The sequence below is a fragment of the Spea bombifrons genome, chromosome 4 (genome assembly GCF_027358695.1).
Source record: "Spea bombifrons isolate aSpeBom1 chromosome 4, aSpeBom1.2.pri, whole genome shotgun sequence".
NCBI lineage: Eukaryota > Metazoa > Chordata > Amphibia > Anura > Pelobatidae > Spea > Spea bombifrons.
In genome coordinates, this window is record NC_071090.1 from 107,595,294 (window position 1) to 107,612,901 (window position 17,608).

Here is a 17,608-nt window from a genome sequence, read left to right on the forward strand (position 1 = left end):
TCTCTGGTTTCCAATGGGAGTGCTGGGGTGGGGGGGTCAGCAGCACTGCAATCCACGTGTGGGGCGATTACTTCGCACGGTGGACCTGTGACATCACAGGGCTGCCAGCCAATGGGAAGGCAGGGAGGGAGGGGTAGAGCAGAAAGCAATCTTAGCTGCGAAGGTAGTCCGAGAGAGCGAGAGACGAGAGCTGAAGCCTTGAAAGAGAGACGGAGAGAAGGGATACTCCGGAGAATGAGACAGACAAGGTGAGGAGGGGTACCGAGAGGTACGACGGGTACCAGGGGGTGTGAGAGAGGAGCATCTGTGCGGTCCCAGGCTGAGAGACAGCTGTCTCTTTTCACAGATGTGCATCAAACAGGACCCCCTACAGTAACAGGTAGCTATGGACCAACTCTCGTAAGAGACCGCTGTGCTTAAGCACCCCCAGAACAAATGACAGCGAGAGCTAGCTGGGAACTCCCCCCCCCCCGTAATTACAGATTAATGCATATCCCCCCCCGCCCCGATTCACGAGAGAAGCTTCCGGGGCGCCCCCCCCCAGAAGTAAGCCCCCAGTCGGTGGTAACATTGAATGCGTGGCTCCAGTCTTCGCGTGTGACCGCTTTCATTAAACTGGTTTAGCCTGTATTCGGGGAGACTGCGTAATAAAGAGAAATAAGATGGGAGGGATCCGATCCGAGAGGCGCGTCCTGGCAGCGATGGCGAAATGGCGGGGGCATTCGCTGGAAAGAGGACAGGGGCTTAGGGGCAGTTAGCGTGTGATACCCAACGTTCCCAACGTGTGCATGTCATGGTATAATAAATATATATGCCAGGTCCCCTATTCCAGATCCGACAGATGTAATGCCTTCAGGATCTACTCTCCTGGACTCTGTCAGATCTATCCAGGTGTTAAAAGCACTGGTTTCCACCAGGTGTCCGCCGTCGGCTGTGCGGGGTAGTTGCTTGTATCGTATGTTTGTATATGGGGGGATACGATGTGTCTGTGGTGTTGAGGAGTAATAGTGCATTGGGGTGGTCAGCTTGGAGGGATCGGGCTTAGAAGGCAATGGGTAGTAAGAACTTTCTGTGCTCCGTGATGGCCGCTCGCCCGCTTGCCACCTCACCCCCCCCACTCCCCAAAATCCTAAATTTCACAATAATCCCCAAATTATGATCCGCCTATCCTTCTACCTGTTTCTGGAATTCTGCCACCCGAAAGTCCGTGAGTTCCAAACTCTATGGTCTTTGAAACATGGACATAATCCCGAGGACGCCTGTTCCCACCCACGTGGGGTCCGTCCATCCTAAACATTCCGAATTACCTGAAACCCCCTTTTAATTATTCTCGCGTTATCACGCGGTGAGCGCTGCCCGGCTTCTCGGAGGCGGTCACTTCATAAATCATAGAGTAGGCTTAGCTGGCAGAGTGTCTCGCTGGTTCATCCTTCATCCAGAGGCAACTCCAAAACAAAGTCTTCTCTTCTCATTCTAGTCCGCTGATCCGTACCCCCCCCCATTTTTGGTGACTGCCCTTGCGTAGCCTTCATCATAGGGCAATATGCTCAGTCCCCAAAGACCCTCGATAATCAGGGTCACCGTCACTCATAGGACCACTTGGTTTCCTTTAGAGAATATCTGGCAAGGGTTGCAGTTGAAGACATCACTGTCTTCTCATGGAACCCAGTCCAAGGTTCCCGCTGGCTCCTCGGCTTGCATCAGACCTTAGTGCCTATGGGACCTGGGAGCCTCGGCGTACATGGCTTGTGGCGTTTGGCGGCGAATTATTTATATTATTGTATCATATATGTGATTACTTTGTACGTGTGACTCAATGAAGTTTCGCGGTTGTGAGAACCCGCTTCGGAAGTAGCAGAGGATTATGGGTAGACAGAAAGACAGAAGGATACATTATAAAGTTACTGTTTATGTGACTTTTTGCAACAAATATGACATATATATATTTATATATAATTACATGTATGTATATATATATAGATAGATAGATATAGATATCTTACAGCAATAGGACTATAAAATGAGATAAAAATATGGTGGGAGTTATTAACTAAACTTTATGAAGGGAGAAGATGTCATAAAGCAGAGTGAAGTCAGAGAGATGAATCTTTTACTCCTTGAGCATAACCCCCCAGCGCTGTATACAGTAATATAACCCCCAGCGCTGTATACAGTAATAACCCCCAGCGCTGTATACAGTAATATAACCCCCAGCGCTGTATACAGTAATATAATCCCCAGCACTGTATACAGTAATATAACCCCAGCGCTGTATACAGTAATATAACGCCCCAGCGCTGTATACAGTAATATAACCCCCAGCGCTGTATACAGTAATAACCCCCAGCGCTGTATACAGTAATAACCCCCAGCGCTGTATACAGTAATATAACCCCCAGCGCTGTATACAGTAATCACCCCCAGCGCTGTATACAGTAATATAACCCCCCAGCGCTGTATACAGTAATATAATCCCCAGCACTGTATACTGTGATAACTCCCTTTATCTGCAGACCTGGAGGCGACCATTGCTGTCAGTCATGTGATATTTTGGGTGACTTTCCCGGCTCAATCACCACACTGAGCTGATGCTTTACGGCAATGCTAATGAAGTCCGATCCTCCATAGACTTTCATCAGTCATAGTGTCAGCTGGGTGATTAAAACTGAGTCGTTCTATAGTTTCCACAGCCATTGTGAAGGAGTCCGGAGGTTTGCAAAGTCCGTAGAATGATGTTTTTAATAATGCATATTTTTACCATTCCAGAGGCTCTATATTTTACAGAAGGGTTATGCCCCAGGGGCAGTAGGTTTGGAGCAGCCCCTACTGACAAGCTTGCCACTGATTGCAGGATTTAATGAATTAATTGCACTAATTTACCGTAAAGAAATATATATATAATTGTTCATTTTGTTGTTTCCGCCCAAATTCTCGGTGTCTTCAAGCTATTGATTTTCTGCGGTTGTCTAGGCGAGAAGAGAGCTGGGCAGCGGTTGCTATGGTAACCTCATTGAAGGTTGATACAGTTCACCTCATCTTGTTATTACATCATTCTTGGAAAAAGCGTGAGGGTATCAGCGAAGTTGGTCGCAACGACAGATCTGGGGCGACAACAACGATTATTCCAAATAAACTTGGACTTTTTTATTTTAATATTGATTGATTTATATAACGCCAACATATACCGCAGCGCTGCACAATGCATAACATCCTGAAGAAGGCATATGGTTGTGGGAATCAGGGCTAGGGGTAAATCTTTCTTTTCCATGCTACATTGACCAGAGAATAATGCTGAAACAATAATTCCATACCTCCCAAGTGTCCCAGTTTAGTTTGGCCAGTCCCTCTTCACTCCCTAAACCCCTGATGCCCCTCTTTTCTAGGAGGTCGGAATGTTTGCTGGGTATGGGGGAATCTCAGGGTTCTACAGCCCTAAAAGCCCCGATAATGGATATAGAAACAGCAGGAAGTGGTCTTATAAAGGAGACTGATATGATATATGAGATATGATATGATATATGAGATATGATATATAAACATTTGCATAATTAACTGCCATAAAATAAAAGGTGGTGGCTGCCATTAATAATCTTTTCTGTAGCGGAGGGGAGGCTTGCCGTTATATCCGACTGTGTGGGACAGCGGGACTGCCCTGTGAAAAAACAGGACTGTTGGGAGGCATGCTTTTGGTCCTTATGATAGGATCAGAATTGTGCCTTACAGACTCTCAATTTTAACCCCTCCAGCTTCTCTAGTACCGGCTCTTCTCTTTATACATAGTAATGGGGCGTGTGGCTGTTGCTATCATTGATCCATCTCTTTGAGCCCGTGCCTCGCCTGCTGTATGCAGCTCTTCCCGTCTGCCAGAATTCCTTGCATGGCTATTTGCCCAGGGTACCCGACAGCCAGTCTGGGCCTGGTGACACTCAGCGGGTATATTCCCTATCAGTATTGGTTATACCCCATGATTACTGCGTATAGCGGGTATATGGGTACCGGCCTAAGCCTGCAGTCTCAGTATTTCTATAGGAGGTAAATACCCAATGGGTATTAGTGACACCCTGTGGTCATTGTGTGTATTGCGGGTACATCTCCAATGGGTACCGGTGACACCCTGTGGTCATTGTGTGTATTGCGGGTACATCGCCTATGGCTACCGGTGACACCCTGTGGTCATTGTGTGTATTGTGGGTACATCACCTATGGGTACCGGTGACACCCTGTGGTCGTTGTGTGTATTGCGGGTACATCCCTATGGGTACCGGTGACACCCTACGCTCATTGTGCGTATAACAGATATATTCCCTATGGGTACTGGTGATGCCCAGCGCTTATTGTTATGGTGTTGCTCTTGCTTGTAGGATCAGTTAGTTTCTAAAGCATTATCCGTATTGGTTCCAGAGGTATATTCTATGCAGGTACCAGGGCCTTGTTGTCTGAGCTGGGAGGTCATACTATTCATAGTTTTACTTAAGCAATGTTTATCCAAAAATGTCCCATTAACATCGGGAGTGTCTCCTCACCAAAGTGTCTCCTTACCTTCTCCCTTCTCCCATCTCGCAGAACGTCTCCATCCCACACTTACTCTTTGGTCGTTAACGCCACCGACTGGCCAAGACGAAGGGGATGAACGGGGGCTGTGAACCACCGCCTCCTCTCGGGGAGAGAGCGAGGAGGACGCGGGCCCCGCGAGAAATGGAAGGGACTCAGCAGGACGAGACGGACACCAACAGCCACGGGTCCAGCGGCAACGAGTCCAACGGCAACGAGTCCCGGCAAAGCCGGAGCTCTCACAGCAGCACCAGTGGAAACGGGAAGGACTCGGCCATGCTGGAAGCCACTGAAAGCAGCAAAAGGTAACAGAGAGCTATAACGGTGGCGGACATCAAGAGAAGTCCAAAATGGAGAACGTATATAAGAAAGGGAACATACATATATATCTTTTCTTATCTTACAGCACAAACTCTAATAGTCCATCCCCACCGAGTAGCTCGATAGCTTACAGTCTGCTGAGTGCAAGCTCCGAACAGGACAATCCCTCCACCAGTGGCTGCAGGTAACCTTCAATAATGTATATGTCTCTCTTCTCGAAGGTTCCACCAGCTTGGGTGTCTTTGGACCTTCTACATTCTCCTGTGCCCTCTGTTGTCCTTTCAGACCATAGTTCTCTCTAACCCATTCCCTCATCCATCTTCCTTTCCACTCAAACACTCACCTTCCCGTCTTTGTCTCATTATAATTATGTAGCCGTTGAGATGATGGTGATTTTTCCCCCCTCGTGTTGGTTGTTATACCAAAATGTCTCAATTCTTGTTTCTTTTTTTTTTTCCACGCCACCTTGCAGCAGCGAACAGTCAGCCCGGGAGAAGAATCAGAAGGAGCTCATGAAGGCGCTGAAGGAGCTGAAGATACGGCTCCCGGCAGAGAAGCGCGGAAAGGGAAAATCCGGAACGCTTGCCACCTTACAGTATGCACTGTCTTGTGTGAAGCAAGTACGTGGTAAGTAACGGTGTACACACCTTCATTGCGTGAGAAAAGTGACAATAACGTAAGGCTTTCCCTGCTGCATACTGACATTGAGTACACAATGAATTGTTTTCGTTGGTCGTCTTGCCATTTGTTCAGCTTTTCACATCAGAAATTGAAATCTTATTTTGTTGTTTTATGTTGCCAGAGACGATTGTATCTTTGGGACATATTTTCGCCCCTTTTTTCTGTTCACTATGGGGGGAGCTTGCAAAGGGTAGAAGAAGGACACATGGTGCTCTAACTTAAAGAATGGGAACACCAGCCTTTTCTTTTATGTTGCAGTCCTGGTTACATTGTAGCCAGGATTCGCTCTTTCCGTGTTACCTCTTTATTTGAGGTTTTCCACGCAGTCGCGTTGTGTGGTTGACCAGGTTGACCAACTTGCAGGTGTCAGCGTTGGGCAGAGGTGGTTCCAGATATCACTGAGCCAACTGTGTGGTCTTGACCCCTTAACGTGAAAGTTGCCATCTTAACCCAGCGCTCTAATAGTCTCTCTCTTGGATTGTCAGCCAACCAGGAGTATTACCAGCAATGGACCATCGACGAGTCCCAACCGTGCAGTCTGGACATGTCCACCTTCACTATCGAGGAAGTGGAGAGCATCACATCTGAGTACACCCTAAAAAATCCGGTAAGTCACCCGAGGCCGTCGCCCCATGTGCTCTAACACACAGATATATTACAATCGTTTTATATTGAGGTCTTGGCTTCTTGGTTACCTCTCTTGGTGTCTCTGTCTCTCAGGATACTTTCTCGGTTGCGGTCTCGTTTATTACCGGCCGTATCGTGTACATCTCGGATCAGGCCTCCCTCATCCTCCACTGCAAGAGGGACGTGTTCAAAGGTGCCACCTTTGCTGAGTTCCTGGCCCCGCAGGATGTCAGCGTGTTTTACGGATCAACGGCCCCTTATCACCTGCCTTCATGGAGCAGCTGCACATCTGGAGGTAAAACAGGCAGGAGGAGCTGTGAGTCTGTGACAGACAGAAATAATCACGAGTCCCCTTCTCTGCCAGAATCTTCCTCATTCCTATTTCTTTCTTTTTTCTTTTTCCAGATACAGCCTCTATGGATTATACTCAAGAGAAATCTGTATTCTGCCGGATCAGGTGGGTATCGTAAAGATGGAGAAATTCTATAATGTGACATGATAGAGGGAAATTATATATCACATGTACAGAGAGCGCAGCCCGAGCTATCTGTCCCCTGTATATACAGAGAGAGCGCGGCCCGAGCTATCTGTCCCCTGTATATACAGAGAGAGCGCAGCCCGAGCTATCTGTCCCCTGTATATACAGAGAGAGCGCAGCCCGAGCTATCTGTCCCCTGTATCTACAGAGAGAGAGCGCAGCCCGAGCTATCTGTCCCCTGTATATACAGAGAGAGCGCGGCCCGAGCTATCTGTCCCCTGTATATACAGAGAGAGCGCAGCCCGAGCTATCTGTCCCTGTATATACAGAGAGAGCGCAGCCCGAGCTATCTGTCCCCTGTATATACAGAGAGAGCGCAGCCCGAGCTATCTGTCCCCTGTATATACAGAGAGAGCGCAGCCCGAGCTATCTGTCCCCTCTAAATACAGAGAGAGCGCAGCCCGAGCTATCTGTCCCCTGTATATACAGAGAGAGCGCAGCCCGAGCTATCTGTCCCCTGTATATACAGAGAGAGCGCAGCCCGAGCTATCTGTCCCCTGTATATACAGAGAGAGCGCGGCCCGAGCTATCTGTCCCCTGTATATACAGAGAGAGCGCGGCCCGAGCTATCTGTCCCCTGTATATACAGAGAGAGCGCAGCCCGAGCTATCTGTCCCCTGTATATACAGAGAGAGAGCGCAGCCCGAGCTATCTGTCCCCTGTATATACAGAGAGAGCGCAGCCCGAGCTATCTGTCCCCTGTATATACAGAGAGAGCACAGCCCGAGCTATCTGTCCCCTGTATATACAGAGAGAGCGCGGCCCGAGCTATCTGTCCCCTGTATATACAGAGAGAGCGCGGCCCGAGCTATCTGTCCCCTGTATATACAGAGAGAGCACAGCCCGAGCTATCTGTCCCCTGTATATACAGAGAGAGCGCAGCCCGAGCTATCTGTCCCCTGTATATACAGAGAGAGCGCGGCCCGAGCTATCTGTCCCCTGTATATACAGAGAGAGCGCGGCCCGAGCTATCTGTCCCCTGTATATACAGAGAGAGCGCAGCCCGAGCTATCTGTCCCCTGTATATACAGAGAGAGAGCGCAGCCCGAGCTATCTGTCCCCTGTATATACAGAGAGAGAGCGCAGCCCGAGCTATCTGTCCCCTGTATATACAGAGAGAGCGCAGCCCGAGCTATCCGTCCCCTGTATATACAGAGAGAGCGCAGCCCGCGCTATCTGTCTGACTCTCTAATCCTGTCTGACTCTCTAATCCTTGTATAGAGAGCGCTGCTGAATCCTATGGATATGACCTTTATTCGCGGGGCCCCGGAAGTAACCCCCACCACCCCCTCGGCCCTCCTCACACAATTATCCAGACTTGCACAGCTGCGACACAAAAGACCCTTTAATTAACATCTTGACACGTCATTCGTCGCTCACCCACGCAACACCCCCAATCTGCAAAGAGACCCGGCGGGTAACCCCTTCGCTGCCAAGCTCCGCTCATTCAGTGCATTCTCACTGAAGGAATACTCATTAAATCAATCCGCCACTTTTACCAAACCCGACATTTTTTGTATTTCTGCAAAGAATAAAATCAGCTATATATTTAGAAATCCATCCTGAATGATCTGCATGATCATTCCTCGTTAATGTCATCTGTCCCTCATTGTTAAGTTGTTGGTTGCTGTTGATTGGTTGGGGCATCCTTTGTTAAGAGTGTTAAGGGAGAAGAGAGAGAACGTCTGGACGGGATAATTCTAACTCTGCCACATTTTGCCACAGATCTCCTATAGGAAGTGTTAATGCATTTAAAAGCTGGGATGGTTCATTCATTCGCCTTCTAAATTGTCACAACCCTCAAATTGAAAGCTCTTTTTTGTGGCAGGTGTCAGCATTGAGTACAATGTATCGAACCTCCGAGCTGCAGACTCCTATCCAGTTTTTTTCCTTAATAACAACCCTCTCCCCCTCCTTTCCATGTTCTCCCTAGTATTTTTACCCTTACTCCCCCTCCCCCAACCCACCATTGGTTAACCCCGACCCCCAGTACCCCCCTGCTCTCGCTGTTGTCTCCCCGGCTCTGGTCTTATTGCAGGTGTGTGTTTTCAGTGGGGGCCGAGAGAGGGATATGAACATCCGCTATCACCCTTTCCGCCTTACCCCGTACCTGATGAAGGTGCGCGATTCGGACAACTCAGAGGGTCAGCCGTGCTGCCTGCTCATCGCGGAGAAGATCCATTCGGGATACGAGGGTAAGAATGAGGAAAAAGGGGCTAAAAGAGCATTCAAGATTAGAGAGAGAAGAATGATGAGTGATTGAGTGATCTCCCAAAAGATTAGCGGAAGGATAGCCAAGAAATAGAAAATCTTGTCACAAAGTGACTAAAACTTAATTCTTGCTTTTTTAGCTCCTCGGATCCCACCTGATAAACGGATCTTTACTACTCGACATACACCGAGTTGCCTGTTTCAAGAGGTGGATGAGAGGTGAGATCTCATCAACTGGTTTTATCTCCATCCTTGCCTCATTCAGATCTCCTTTGGGGTTTTCTGTCCCATCAGTATCTTCATCCCATGTCCATTCTGGCCTCCGATTGACAACCTTCTTCTCCATGTTCCAGGGCGGTCCCCCTGTTGGGATACCTTCCTCAGGATCTCATCGGTATGCCTGTTCTTTTCTTCATTCACCCCGAGGACCGTCCTCTTATGCTTGCCGTGCACAAGAAAGGTAAATCATGCCGTGTTTACGCTTACAGACATATGGGTCACCAAATATGGATTCTTGTAGATGACAACTTATATGTAACATTCTATAGAGTAACAAATGTATCTCAGATACTTCCATACCATTCATTAACATATGTGTAAAGGTGTCCATGTTTGAATAGACCTGAAAACACAAGTTTTAATAGTTATTTCTCTACAAATTGTTCTCTCTTCCTCTCTCTTTCGCGTTTTCTTCAACCTGTCCTTGGTTGGTTTACCCGACTCATCGCGTGCTTTTAATTTTTTCCCCCCTCCCTCAGTCCTCCAGCAAGCGGGGCAGCCCTTCGATCACTCGCCCATGCGCCTGTGCGCTCGTTCTGGGGAGTACGTCACCATTGATACCAGCTGGAGCAGCTTTGTCAACCCATGGAGCCGAAAAGTGTCCTTTATTTTGGGAAGACACAAAGTCCGCACGTAAGCACCGTTACGGGGTCTTTATAGTCGCTCTTCCTTCTCTTCTTCAGCTCAAAGCATTTCTCTCTTTCCCGTTGATTCCTTTTCTCTTAAGGTCTCTTCCTCGGGTTGCCTTTGGCTCCTCTCCTTCTACTAAGCCTTTCATTCTTGCTCATTACTCACGGTTATTCACCGTTATCTTGGCTTACGGACTTTTTTTGTTTTGTTCTTCTCGTGGTGTTTTCTGTCCTTCTCTCACTCTACGCTCCTCGTTTTGTCTCTGTCAGGAGTCCTCTCAATGAAGATGTTTTTACAGCCCCCAAGGGGGCAGAACTTAAATCTCTTGACCCCGATATTCAGGAACTGTCAGAGCAGATCCACCGGATACTCATGCAGGTACATACTTTATGTATGTGTGTTAGATATCCATCAGTTGTGCATTTGGGTACCAACCTACCGGAATGTGTGAGATCCACCTTTAAGTCATCGTACGTACTTGCGCATGATCATTTTATGTTCATACAGAGCACCTAGCTAAATACATAGGCTGGTCCTTTACTAACCTGAGCAACCCTTACCTGGTAAGCCGCACTGTATCATAATATTCGTTAAGGTAATTATCATTTGCCAAGAACAGACACCTAAATAAATACAGCCACAAAAACTAGGAATAACATCTCGGCATCAGTCGCCAGAATAGCAAAATAATTACATGGGGGCGGCCATTTTCACTTAGAGAACAGACCTCTACTGAGGTAGCATTGAGTAAAATATGCAATTCCATACGTTAAAAATGTCTGGTCATTAGATTGTATTTTAATTTTCAATACATGTCGGGGTCAGTTTTGCATGGACCCAACGGCAAGCAAATTGGCGCACGCATTGTCTATAGGACTTTAAAAATGGACTTCTGTGTCCTCAATTGGCTGCCAGCATTAAAAACAATATGGATTAGCATGTAAACGTCTTCCACGTGCCCAGTAGTAGTCTTTTTAAGCCATTGAAGCAGCAGTCAATAACATATAGGCTAGCAAATCCTTAGCGTTAAGATTTATTTGATTGGCAGCTGCCACTTCCATTGACAAGGATGGGAGTTGTACTGAGCATGTGCGAGCAGCATACTGTGGTATGCTCTCTGCTTTCAACAGAGGCAGCCGAGGGAGGGATTAAATGAGACGGAATTCTAAGTATTCCGACTCCAACAACTAAAGAATGCCTACACCGGTTTGCATGCAGTAAAATGCACCGAAAATGCTCTCCGAGATGGGTTTTAACGTAAAAAATATGGCCAGAATGCACACTTAACTTTTCACTAGTATCTTCCAAGGCCAGTCTGAGTGAAACTCTTTTGTCTGTCAGCCTGTGCACAGCGTGACCTCTGGCGGGAACGGCACCGGAGGCAGCAACACGTCTCAAGAACCGATCCACTGCAACGCGTCATCTAGCGATAGCAACGCCATGGTGACCGAGGAGGGAGCAGATCCGAAACCGGTGAGTGGCACGCGAGCCCTAACCAAACGCAGGTGTGACTCTGCCCCGCCCTTTGGGGCAACAGACGCGAGTCGGCCCCACCACCTGTAGGGCGACACAGAAGGAGCTCGGTGTCTGCCCCTTCCCTTGCATGGCGACAGCGTGACTAGGACTTTGAGTAATTATATATCACCGTCCCTAACAGATGACGTTCCAGGAGTTTTGTCAGAATGTGAATATGGTGAAGAATCAAGGACAGCAGCTTTTCCTTGGATCCAGGGCTATCCGCCCTCATCAGAGGGGACACTTCCAAGGTATGATCCCTTCTCTCGCTGCTTGGACTACGTTTGGTTTGAAGGATATAGAAATATATATATATAGCTAGAGAGATATTAGACCTGCATCTGAATTTTTTTCCTATTCTCTTACAGCTCTTGCCCCACCTCGTTCTGTTCCCCCACCATCTGCGGCAAACGTTCCCGCGGAACCGGTACCCGGCAGAGTTCCTTGCGTCCCTGAAGACCTGGCCCGGAAAGAAACGACAAATTATTCATATCAGCAGATCAACTGCTTGGACAGCATTATCCGGTAAGTGCCATCTAAGAGCTCTTGCACCGTTCCACCCTACGGCTCCTTCATAGCTAGTCGATACGTTGATAACTAAGATTATGTCTGACATCATCCTCTTGAGGTTGTCATCTCCTACTCAGACCATTCAGCTTCCATCACCAAGATCACCTCCTGTCCTATCTATAACACCCCCTTGTCCTTCTGTCTTCTTGTGATTGCCCCCCAGGTATCTGGAAAGCTGTAACCTCCCTGGCACGGTGAAACGAAAGTGTGGCTCCTCGTCGTACACCTCGTCCACGTCAGAAGAGGAAAAGCAAAGAACAGGGGAAAGCGACAAAGAAGGTGAGTCTTTGGATGGTTGGAAATATTGGTCAATAGCAGGACAACGTATACAGGCGCAGATGGGAAAGGGAGTACAACAGGAGAAGGGAAAGCAATAGTATTCTTTTTTTTGGAGCAAGGATGGGGCAACTGAGGCCCCCCCTATCTATTTTGATCCAAAATAGCTGAAACGGCCAATATTTCTCACCCTTGTTTAACTGTTTTCTAGACCCCTCTTCTGGTCCGACTCAGCAGCAGGACTTGCCTCCCCCACCCACGCCCAGTGCGGTGGGTTCCCCTCCGCTTGCACCGCTCCCTCCTCTACCCCCAAGCAAGGCAGAGAGTGTTGTTTCCATCACCAGTCAGGGCAGCTTCAGCAGCACCATAGTCCACGTTGGAGATAAGAAGCCACCAGATTCTGGTAAGTGCTGAGTCTTGGACATCCTGACACTAGAATAGAAATACATTTTATGAAGATATGCTTTGCACTGTTTCTGTTCAGCTGTTTTTTTACTCAAAACTCACTTGGACTATCGCTTCATGCCCTCCAGCAGATATGGTTATGATGGAAGAGTCCCCATGCCCAGCAGCCCCTGCTCCACCACCTCGCCCCTTGGGTCTGACTAAGGAGGTTTTGTCAGCTCATACTCAGAGAGAGGAGCAGGCCTTCCTCACTCGGGTGCATAACCTCAGCCAGCTTAGAGTCTTTGACCCTTTGCCATCTGGGGCATGGGAGAAACAGAACCAACGCCATCAGCGAGGTTGGTCCCTCGACGTCTGCTCTTTTGACTCACTCTCAAAATGTGTTTGTGCTGTCTACTCTTTCTCCAGTGTGTCTCATGACCTTTGAAATGTTTCTTTCCTTTGCCAGGTACAAAGCCTTCTCGCACACACCAACGCCAACACGGCTCTCCTGACACTCCCACCGGAGCATCAAGAAGTGGAGCAAATGGGAGTGGGCGCAGAAGCCGAAGTGGGAAATCCAAAGCCAAGCGCCCCAAGCAGGGGAAACCTCATTCATCCAGCTCAACGCCAAGCCCCCAGCATCCTGAAACTGCCCTCCTCCCTCCTCCACCGCCTGTTATGCCTGGTTACTCACTTCCTATTTATCCACCTCAGGCTCCAGCTCCAGATGCTGCCCCATCGCTCAATAGATACCCCCTTGTAACTCCCATAGTAGCCCTGGTGCTCCCCAACTACCTCTTTCAGCCTCCTCCAGTAGCTCCTTCCTTCTATCCGGGGGTATCTGGATTCCCTTCCTTTGCTCCTTCAACAGAAGCGCCGCCTCCTGCCTCTGAGGCTCCACCTACAACACCAGCTCCTCCCCCTCCAGCAGCATCATGCCCTCCCCCTCCATCCCGCTCCTCGTCTCCTCCTCAGAGGCTATTCCCGTCTCGTTGTAGTTCCCCCCTCCAGCTTGACCTGCTGCAGATGGAGGAGTTGCCTCTGACTGCCACAGGAGGAGGGGGTGAATGGGAGTTAGAGGATGAAACAAAAGGTGGAAAAGGAGTAGCAGCCCCGGGGAGCACGGCGGCAGTAGGAGGAGGTACCAACGCTGGATCAGGAAATGGAGTGGAGGACAGGCAGCCAGAGAACTTACTGGTTAGTGTGGATATCCCCCTAGAAAATGTAACATTTCCTTCTTGCTGTTCTCCTCTATCCTTCAATCTCTATGATTTACCTCCGTTTTAGTTCCTCAGCTCTTGCTCTCACACCTTCTCTCATTTTCTCCTGACCTCAGGGTGATCCTCAAGAATCGTCTTCGCACAATGATGCTCTCTCCAGCTCTAGTGATCTTCTTGATCTACTTCTGCAGGAGGATTCCTGCTCTGGAACAGGATCTGCTGCCTCCGGATCGATGGGATCCAATGGGGGAAGTACATCTGCCTGTGGCACCGGTGAGTGACATCATATAGAAGGGATATTATTATAGAGGTTTAGTAGGTGACATCACTCGGGCACGACCTCTGGTTTGACCTTGCTGTCACTCAAGGACCTTACTTAAGACAATCCAATCGCCTGTTTGAACGCAGAAATGACATAAGGAGGGCCGTGACCTCACTGGACATGTCTTGTGCAAGACAAGGACATTATTCCTTGTAGTGTTTATCAATAATTATGTAATAAAGATGAAAAAAATCTTGTCCCACAGGAAGCAGCGAGAGCAGCAATACCAGCAAATATTTTGGAAGTATTGACTCCTCTGAAACAGATCTGAGAGTGAAGAAGGCAGAAAGAGAGGAGGAGGAGAGGAAGGCAATTAGATATGTCATGCAAGACCCGCTTTGGCTGCTTATGGCTAACGCCGATCACGAAGTGATGATGTCATATCAAATTCCATCCAGGTGAGACCTCTAGAATTTCAAAAGATCTACATTTGGGAGCTGCATTCTCTTTTTAGGCTTTTTTTCCTACGGCACTTTCAACGGTAGGGCTCATCTCCTTATCCCTCCACCCATAGAGATATAGAGAGCGTCCTTCAAGAAGACAGAGAGAAGCTCAGACAGCTTCAGCGACACCAGCCAAGATTTAGTGAGGAGCAGAAGAGGGAACTGGGCGAGGTCCACGGTTGGGTTCGGAGAGGCAGAATTCCACACGTCATCAATATTACCGTGAGTATAAACATGGGGGAAGGTTCCATGTGGTCAATCCATGGGATGTAACTCCAGGTCTTCACTTGAAGATTTCAAATGGTTATAAATATGTTGGGTATTACTTTTTCAACCCTTCGTTTGGGGCTTCATTGGGCTTTGCCGTGAGTTAAAGCAAAAAGTTTTATGTTTTCGGCATAAACAGAATTTCCTGCTTAAACTCACCAGGGCCTTCCATTGTACCTTTCAGTTATCTTTCTGATGTCATTTTCTTCTGCCTCCCTATTATGTTCATGAATACCTTTTTGGTTTTATCTGATCTTCTTGCCCCATTATTTTTCTTTTTTCCCCATTGATAGAATCTTTTCACTCCTCTTCTCATATCATTTAACCAAGTAGCTTGGACCAGATTATAAAAGTCTGACCAGAAGCAACAAACAATTAAAATTCATTTTCATTCACGTAAACTGACCATTCTGGTCTAGGAATGTTCCTTTTACATCATCTTGACTTTGGGATATCATCTGAGTTCTCTAGTAGTTACCATCTTAGAAGTTCTGAAGCTTGGTGAAGATACCTCCATATACTTTTTTTTAGCTCTACAACCCTGTCTTTGATGCCTTTCTTTCCAATTATCGCATTTTGTTTAAAATAAATGTGTCTGTTGTCTTCCTCCAACGCAGTCCTGCACTGGATGTTCTCCAGACGCACCACCATACGAAGAGGACCTGGACCTGTCTGTAATGATGGAAGAAGGAGGGGACTGCACGGCTGGAACAGAAGAGGGAGGCAGGGAAGTTGGGACTGGCTGAAACTGTCCTCCCCGTGTCTTTTTTCTCTATTGACAATCCTATGCTGCCTTATAGACCCCTTTGTTCTATACATGGTTAATTCCTCGGAGTAACTGCCGAAATACCCCCCCACACACTAAAGTGGAGGGGCAGCCGATGCTTGAACTCATTTTGGAGATGGTTGCCAACCTCCTGGTATGAGAGCGGACCAAGGCCATCTTGCGCCGTCTTCAAAGACTACAAACAGCGGTTTCAGTCGAGAAGGAAGAACACTTTGAGGGAAAAGAAGGGAAAAGGAATATATTTTTTATCTCTAAAGCTTTAATTTATCGTTACCACATGAAGAGCTTTGTCATAAAGTATGGGTCACAGGTTGAAGGTCGAGTCTACTATTTATACTATTTTGTCAAGTTGTAAATAAAATTCAGTTTGTTTTTTTATTCCAGAAGTCAGCGTGACAAGTCATTAAAAAAAAAAACAAAAAAAAAAAAAACATGGGGTCATTTAAAAGTAAAATTTTTAAAATAGTGCACTTCAGTTTTGGAGAAATTACTTGTTTTCTCGTGAAAAATAGATACATGGTAATGACAACCGGGCGAATGATATAGGCGAGAGGTGGCCAATACGCTGCTTTTAAGAATACAACTCTCACAAGGCCAAGCCAGTACGAGAGTGACCTTATAGATACCAACTGTCCCGACAGCTCGGTAGAGTGGTCCTTTTATTTGACTTACAAAATATAAATTGATACCCATATAAGATATTGAGGCATTCAACAACACCAAAAAATGGAGCCCTGATTACTCTGTGATCAGTAAAAAGTAAAATAAAAAAAAAATATTAAAACCGTTAAATGTAAAAAAGACTCTAGTGATGTCACCATGACATCATAAGGGAGAACATCCAGTTCAAGAAAATGTCAAAAATAACAATGGTTTAAAGAAATGTAAAAATATACAAAAAATGTGTAACAGTGTAGAATTTGAGGGGGAATTTTAAGCCCTTATAAAATAGAAATACGCTACTTGTATTTACTGCCCTATAACTTTACAGACATTGGGGGGGTTCTTAAACTCACGACAAATGCTAGAATCTATTTAGCAGGTTTGTTTTTTTTTCCCCATTCGCTTTTGTAGACGAGTAGAAGATTTCTTTTAAAAAGTCAAAGTGTGTGTTTTGTTTTCAATTTTTCACCGTATTTTATTTTTATAGTAAAAAAAAAAAAAAAAGACAGCCCTTCTTAAATTAATAAATTATATATATATATAAACTTGTGTGGATGCAGTTAATGAGAGAGAAGAAAATAATTTTTACCAAGGGATATAAAACTTCAAAACCAGTCTGGTCACGAAGGGGTTAAAACATAAACTGCCATTCAAAGGTTTGGGGTCACTTAGAAATTTCGTTGATTTTTTTGAAAGAAAAAGCCAATCTTGTCCATTAAAATAACATGAAATGGATGAGAAATCCAGCGCAGACGGGGTTAATGTTGTAAATGACTTTTGCAGCTGGAAACTGTTCATTTTTAATGGAATCTCTTCCTAGGCTGAGTGACCCCAAACTTAGCGTGTGTATTTTTAAGTCAACGTAAAGGTCAACTACAAAAGGTTTCATACGGTGTACGATGGCGTGCGGCTTAAAAGCAACGCACTAGAGATTAAAAAAATAAATAAATTTAAAAAACGGAGAGGAGAGCCGTAAATTCCATCGCGTGGAGACCTTTATTCTGAAAATACAGCAGAAACAGGAAAAAAAATACCGAGAACACCACATTGTGATAAATAAACCCAACGTCGGAACTCGCTATGCAAGTACCCGAGTCATGCACCTGTGGGAAAGCTAAAAAAAAAAAAAAAGACTCCGAAATCCTCAAAAAGAGTTGTCAATCATGATTGGTCAGGTGCATGCTGGGTAATATGGGATAAAAGAATAAAAATGTTCCAAGGCCCTTATGTAGAATCACATTATATATATATGTATTTTTTTTTAAAATTATTATTTATATATAAAATTATATAATATATAATAAATAATTATATATATAA

General features: G+C 46.4%; 1 protein-coding gene across 3 annotated transcripts; it reads left to right on the forward strand.

The window, feature by feature from the left end:
• Positions 1-155: 155 nt before the first annotated feature.
• PER1 (period circadian regulator 1) lies at positions 156-16,000 on the forward strand. Of its 3 annotated transcripts, none has more exons than XM_053464909.1 (23): positions 156-248; positions 4,564-4,856; positions 4,958-5,056; positions 5,345-5,499; positions 6,039-6,160; positions 6,274-6,475; positions 6,586-6,637; positions 8,771-8,913; positions 9,070-9,148; positions 9,283-9,389; positions 9,688-9,841; positions 10,108-10,216; positions 11,180-11,311; positions 11,496-11,604; positions 11,722-11,878; positions 12,087-12,202; positions 12,411-12,602; positions 12,733-12,942; positions 13,053-13,783; positions 13,923-14,079; positions 14,334-14,526; positions 14,643-14,793; positions 15,456-16,000. In XM_053464909.1, exons 2-23 carry the CDS (start codon positions 4,627-4,629, stop codon positions 15,582-15,584), a joined length of 3,729 nt encoding a protein of 1,242 aa, XP_053320884.1. In that variant the 5' UTR covers positions 156-248; positions 4,564-4,626; the 3' UTR covers positions 15,585-16,000. The 3 variants fall into 3 exon arrangements, with proteins under 3 accessions (XP_053320884.1, XP_053320886.1, XP_053320885.1); XM_053464911.1 differs by having other exon boundaries at positions 13,998-14,079; XM_053464910.1 differs by having other exon boundaries at positions 12,736-12,942.
• The last annotated feature ends 1,608 nt before the right edge of the window (positions 16,001-17,608 follow it).

Excerpts from the sequence above, each read along its gene's own strand:
- PER1 (XM_053464909.1), top strand. The coding sequence starts at position 4,627 with ATGAACGGGGGCTGTGAACCACCGCCTCCTCTCGGGGAGAGAGCGAGG. Across the intron at positions 5,500-6,038 it reads TTGTGTGAAGCAAGTACGTG|CCAACCAGGAGTATTACCAG; the intron begins GTAAGTAACGGT and ends TTGGATTGTCAG. Across the intron at positions 6,161-6,273 it reads AGTACACCCTAAAAAATCCG|GATACTTTCTCGGTTGCGGT; the intron begins GTAAGTCACCCG and ends TCTGTCTCTCAG.